General features: G+C 38.0%; 1 protein-coding gene across 1 annotated transcript in view; it reads right to left on the reverse strand.

Moving 5' to 3' along the window:
* Positions 1–7,038, reverse strand: part of LOC101986442 (zinc finger protein 120-like) — a gene marked incomplete at its 3' end in the record, with an annotated part of 45,506 nt that overhangs the window by 2,239 nt on the left and 36,229 nt on the right. The window contains exons 2-3 of the mRNA XM_013354814.1: positions 450–576; positions 194–254 (exon numbers count right to left, since the gene is read on the reverse strand). Of these exons, the coding sequence (XP_013210268.1) occupies positions 194–254; positions 450–576 (188 nt within the window). The remainder of the gene's footprint in view (positions 1–193; positions 255–449; positions 577–7,038) is intronic.

The following is a 7,038-nucleotide window of genomic DNA, read 5'->3' on the forward strand; positions in this document are numbered from 1 at the left end:
CATTCTGTTCTGTCTACTCCACCCACCTATGTTCTGACCTATCAGGCCAAGCAGTTTCTTTATTAATTAACCAATGAAAGCAACAGATAGACATATGACCTTCCCATATCACTGTTGTTTTTGTTTAAAATGTATAGGATACATTACAAATTCTTCAGAGGTACATTTGTATCAGCTTATACATGAAAATTACCTTTCATGTCTTCTAGAACTTTGACAATGTTCTTCAATATTATGGTCTTCCCAACTGTATCCTAAAATATAATCCCAAAAAATGTATGTTATATATTAAAAATTGTAAAAAAAATTACTTACCATTTGAAGCAAACCTTACAACCATGCCTGATTATTTACCCCATTCTTCTTTCTCAATCATATTACAAAGGAGCATCATTAACCAATGAACAGTTTTCCCCTTATTTGAAACATGAAAGATAATTTAGTCTTACCTATAGTAGTGAGGTTTCTGTAGGTCTCCAGCATCACATCTTTGTAGAGATTCTTCTGGGAAGGATCCAGCAAAGTCCATTCTTCCAAAGTAAAGTCGATATGCACATCATCATAGGTCACTGCATTCTAAAATATCCCATACATGTGTACAACAGAAAGCATGATCTTGACAACACTGTAAATGTATACTTCTTTGACAGTATAGTCATATAATTCTGGTGCTCCCCATACTTATTCCATGACATCATAATTTAATCACCAAGTCACATTAGAAGCAAACTGAATCCAAAGTTCACCATTGTCGTTTCTGAACCCTATGAATGGGACCTTGCAAGAGAAATGCCTACTAACCAACAATAAAAGATAGGTAAACAGATCAACAGTACAGAGTACAGATAAGAGAAATTGTATGAAGGATTGATTCCTAACTACAAAAAAGGAAAATAAGATGAAAAAGCTGGATGCACTGCACTGAACCATGACTCTAATCCTTGTACTCAGAAGGCAGAAGCATGTATATCTATCTTCCTCTGAGTTGAATACCAGCCTAGTCCATGCAATCACTTTTAGAACAGCCAGAAATACATGTTAATTACCTGTTTCACATGAAAAAATCAATCAAACATGATAGCTAGAAATAACTCATAGGTTTTTGCTGAAGTTTCCACAAACACTTATGCACATTCATTTCAACTCTTTATTCATCTACCAGAACCTGAAGTGCCCCAATTTAAACTGCAACATAAATAAGATTTGACTAAAAGGCACTGTGTGTTTAAAAAGTTACAAATGGACAAATGAAAACAATAGCAATTAATATGCTGATTACAAATAATCAACATAGAGCAGGAAAGATGGCTCAACAGTAAAGAGTCCTCCTGGTCTTACATATAGTTGGTTTCAAGGACTTACATGGGAGATCATAACTATCCATGATTCCAAGTTCAGGGTTTCTAATACCATCTTTTGATCAATGTAAGGACCAGGCACTCACATGGTACATATACATGCATATAGGGAAAATACTCTTTTTAAAATAAAAATTCAAAACAAATAAAACAAGCATGAAGAAGGTTAAGCACCTGCAATCCAATGACTCAGAAGGCACAGGCAGTATTAATGTCATGAATACTTGCCATCCTGGGAAACATAATGATACCCTCTGTCAAATTTTAAAATTCAAGATATGAGTGAAGCTCAGTACAATAGCATATGCTTGATAGGAACAAAACCATCATACAACGATATAAAAAGAAAAAAGCCAGAAATACTGGCCCACCTTTCATCCCAGCACTTGGGAGTCAGAGTCAGAGGATCTCTGAGTTTGAAGACAGCCTGGTATATATATATATAAAGAGAGAGCTACATTCAGGACAGCTAGGGCTACACAGACAAACCTTGTCATCAAAAATAAACAAACAAAAATGAAAACAGTAGGTTACTAAACCAGCTTAGCACCAAACAGCAGTTAATTCTACTGAATCTTATATGACTTAGTGATAGAGTTTATGATGGTGGGAAGTTATGACAGCAAAAGAAGAAAGGTGACTGATTAGTTTCAAACACAGTAGGCACAAAGAACAGGAAATGGGTTGAGGCTAAAGAAACTCATATTATAGGATTCCCCTCTGTATGCTGTTGATTATCATTGGTTAATAAAGAAACTGCTTTGGGCCTATAGCAGAGCTATAGGACAGAACTTAGGTAGGTAGCGAAAACTAAACTGAATGCTGGAAGGAAGAAGGCGGAGTCAGAGAGAAGTCATGTAGCTCTGCTGGAGACAGACGCTAAGAACTTTACCTGGTAAGCCACAGCCACATGGCGATACTCAGATTAATAGAAATTGGTTATGTTAATATGTAAGAGTTAGCCAATAAGAAGCTAGAGCTAATGGTTTAAGCAGTTATTTAATTAATATAGTTCCTGTGTGATATTTTGGGGCTGAGCAGTTGGAAACAAACAAACAGCCCTCCTTACTATATCATATCACATCACCAATGAGAAATTACATCCAGAAAGGCTCCTTCTACTAATGGTTTCACAAGCAATCAAATGAAAGTTACCAAGAAGAGGCGCATGTTAAAATATATCCTCCTCTCTGAGAGGTTTTTCATTCACTCAATTACATCTTGACCTGGGTTACTATAGGCTCATGGTGATCCATGAAGAAAATTAATTTACTCACTTCAATGATACTCATAGTCTGCAATAGCCTCTACACTGTTCAACTGTTCAAAGTCTCTTCTGAAGCTCAAGACAATCACCTGACAATGACTTTTTGACAGAGATTTCTGTCCCACTTGGTCCCACAATCATTCAGTCCCAAAGAAACACACAAAGGTCTACATTCATTATAAACTGGTTGGCCTATTAGCTCAGGCTTCTTATTAACTAATTCTTACATCTTAACGTTAGTACATACTTCTTGTCTGTGTTAGCCACATGGTTTGGTACCTTTTATGAGTGAGGCATTCTCATCTTGTTTCCTCTGAATCTGGGTAATGACTGCTTAGAACCTTTCCTCTTCCCAGAATTCTCCTATTCTGGTTATCCCACCTATCCTTCCTGCCTGGTTACTGGTCAATCAGTAAACCAACACAAGTGACAAATCTTTACAAGGTACAAGACCATTGTCACACAATAAGTAACATCTTATAAAAAATCAGAAAATAAGTTCCATCTTTCCAACATACAATGGTAGAGAATACCATTCACACTTCAAAATAGAGAAATGGAGGCATAGTGAGAGAAGATTGAACCAAGGCAAGACTGAAGAACAGCAGGACAAACATCAAATCCTGTAGCTCTTTCTTAGATGGACAAGGCTTCAGTTTCAGAGGGCTTAGATGGCCCTATCCCTGCATCTTCTCATACATCTCTCTTTTGGTACTTCCACTCCCTATATTCAGTTAGTTCTCCATAGAAGATGTCTTATAGTTTAGGCATCTCTATATCTTGTGGTATCAAAATACAACCCTGGCTGTTGTGGAATATTATTGTAAGATGTGTTATATTTGTTTATGTTGTGAAACAATTGTTTCAATGATAGAAATATGTGTTACATTCTTTTATGTTGCATTTGTTTAATTCTGTGAAGCTGTGATACTGGGACAGTCTAAAATACCTGTTTGGCCTAATGAACAGTCAGTAGCTTGGTAGGAAAGTATAAGAAGGGTTGGCAGGCAGAGAGAATAAATGGCAGGAGAGATTTTGGAGGGAAAAGGGAAGGATGACAAAGAAAAGGAGAGAAAAGCATGGGCCAGCCACTCAGCTACACAGCAAGCCACAGAGTAAGAAGTAAAAAAAAAATGTATACAGAATAGAGAAAGATAAAAGCAAAAGGTAGATGGGACAATTAGTTAAAAAAAAAAAAGCTGGCTAGAAACAAGACAACCTAAGACCAGGAATTTATAAGAAATAATAAGCCTCAGTGTATGTCATTTTTTTAAGAGCTGGGTGGCAGGCCCCCAAAAGAGTAAAAACAACAACAACAGGCTTCATCCTCACAGCTTCTTGAAATGAATTCTCACAATCTCTTCACTGGGTTTCTGACTCTGCCAAACATGGAAGCCAGTAACAATGCTGAGTTGTAACCACAAACTAAGAACCCATTACCTTAAATTTTGATTCTTTCTTATTTCCAGGACCAGCACATGATGAGAGCCTGAAAAGTTTAACTTCTTAATTGACAGACACTAACACACTTGGACCACAGGCATAGCAGGTTTTGTATGAAGTTGCTTCCTAGGACTAGGAATCACTTTGCTTACTCCCTATATAAATTGAAGGTTTATGTGGATGGAGTGTCACTCCTGGAGCACCTTGCTAGACTTCCATTCCATAGCAAGGGCCTTCTCTATAATACTAATAAACTCCTTTAAAATTCCCGCTTCTTCCAGTAATTGGCTGCCACCTGAAACTAACTTTTTATTTTCATTTATTTCAGCCCCAAATGTTTTCTTTTTACTGTAGACCTGAACGAATCATCAGGAATAACCATCCAATAGATCCAATATTTCATTTAAGGAATCAACCCATTATTTTTTAATTGTGCTTTACTAAATTTCAAGATCATAGGCAGAAAAAGAAAGATTTTTGGAGCCAAAATATCACATAAATGACCTCAACTTAATCTGCTATGGAGTCTATCATTTCCAATTGAAATCTTATAATCTCAATCCCTTGTAGGAGGATGGGCTTGTTGTCCCAGCTGCCCAGCTAGCTTATGCCTGAAATAATCACACAGAAATTGTATTAATTAAATCACTGCCTGGCCCATTATCTCTAGCCTCTCATTGGCTAACCCTCACATCTTGATTTAACCCATTTCTATTAATCTGTGTTTTGCCACATGACAATGGCTTACCAGGAAAGATTCACCATGTCTGACTCTAGTGGCTCCATGGTGGTTCCCTGACTCTGCTTTCTTCCTCCCACAATTCAGTTCTGTCTTCTCTACCTACCTAAGTTCTAACCTATCAAGGGCCCAAAGCAGTTTCTTTATTAACCAATGAAAGCAACACAAAGACAAAAGGACCTCCTACACCAATCTCTACTTTCTCGCATTCCTCTTAACATTTCCATCTTCCTGGTCCTTCAAGAACAGCCAATTTAGTTCTGTGTACTACTTTCTATATTTTTTGCCACCTAAAGTCTAGAAATCTTCTACTCTCTTTCAAAAGACATCATTCCCAGGTTCTGCCTAGTAACAATATTACTTTAGGTTTTCCATTTTTTGTTCTAACTTGCATTTATGTTGCTCTGATTAAATCCTCTAACCAAAAGCAGCTCAGACAACAAGTGGGGTAATTTGACTTCATCATTTTCAGAGTTTAGGACAGAAAATCAAGATAATAATGGTTGACAGTAAAAATCCATGAACAAAGATTGTTTCCTGGTTTTTCCTCTTGCCTAGTCACTGTCTCACTCATGCTAAGATAGCTACCTTTTGTAGCCCAAGCCCATTTTCTTAGGGATATTGCCATCCTCAGTAGAGGAGCCTTCCCACATCAATCATCAACACAATCTCTCCCAGATACAGCCGTCTATGGCTCTTATGAACAAAGCCACTATGTACATAGTTGAGTAAATAGTAAATGTCCTTGTGGTAGGATCTTTTGGGTATATGTCCAAGAGTGGTACAGCTGAGTCTTGAGGTAGAATGGCTCACAATTTCCTGAAGACTGAATGTTGATTTCCACACTGGCTATACAAATTTGCACTTGCAATAACAATGGATTCCCTTGCTACATGTCCTTGCCAGCATTAGCTGTCACTTGTATTATGGATCTTAACAATTCTAACAGGTGTAAGATGAAATCTCAAACTGGTTTTGATATTAATTTCCCTGATGGCTAAAGATGTTGAACATGTCTTCAAGTGTTTCTCAGTCACTTTAGATTCTTTTATTGAGAATTCTGTTTAGAGGTGTTTCACATTATAATTTGATCATTTGGTTTGTTGTTGTCTAGTTTCTTGAAGTCTTTAATATCCTAGGAGAAGAAACCCAGAATCACATAGAAAAATATGGTATTTACTCACTTAAAGGTGGACATTAGCAGTTAAGTAAAGTATAATCACAGTAATCACAGTTAATCACAGTACAATCCATAGACACAGAGAGGCTAAGTAACAAGAACAGCTCTAGGGAAGATGCATGGATCTCCCTGGTAAGCAGAAATAGAATAGATCCTGTGGGTATACTGGAGGCAGGTGGGGAAGGGATGAGGAAGGATTAGGTGAGCGAGGAAGGGACAAATGGGGAGAAGACAGGGAGAGATGACTGGAACATGGGAGCTTTTAACAGGGGATGTGGAAACTTTCTGAAAACTATAAAGGTGATCCTAGTGAGGACTCCTAGTAATCAAGAATATGGAGGCTGAACTAGCCATCTCCTGTAACCACATAAAGCTCCCAGTGTGACTGGGACACCAAGCCAGCCACAAAACATTCAATCTACACTTGTACTACTTGCAAGATATGCTGGGGCACTAGTGACTCAGAGCTTTCTTAGTGGCCAATAAATGACTGCTCTAACTTGAAGCTCATGGGATGAGAGGAAGCCCATAACTGACACTGCCTAGATGGCCAGGAACCAGAACTTGAATGGCTCAGAGAACAGGGGTAGAACCAAATACAGCTGACCAAGAAAAATATAAATAAAGTGATTCATAACTATTTCCTGCTATAATCATAGGTTGATCCTTGGCCTACTTGTTACTAAAGAGGCTTCTTCCAGGGGCTGATGGAAGCCCATACAGAGAGCCCTACCCAAACATTAGTTTGAGCTCTAGGAATCTTAAAGAAGGGGGGTTGTGAGTATTGCAGCATTGAGTGGTTGAGGAAATGAGGAGAACATGGCCCACAAAACCAAGTAGTGGCTCAAAGAAACTGATGTAGCAATCACAGAGTCTTCATGGCTCTGTGCCAGGTTCTCTGCATACATGCCATGGTTGTTTAGTTTGGGGTGTTTGTAAAACTCCTAACTGTAGGAGTAATGGTGTCTCTGACTGTTTTGTCTGTTCTTTGTACCCTTTCCCTTCTATTGCATTGCCTTATCTAGCCTTTAAATAAGTTTGTGCCTAGTCT

The sequence above is a fragment of the Microtus ochrogaster genome, unplaced genomic scaffold (assembly GCF_000317375.1).
Source record: "Microtus ochrogaster isolate Prairie Vole_2 unplaced genomic scaffold, MicOch1.0 UNK72, whole genome shotgun sequence".
NCBI lineage: Eukaryota > Metazoa > Chordata > Mammalia > Rodentia > Cricetidae > Microtus > Microtus ochrogaster.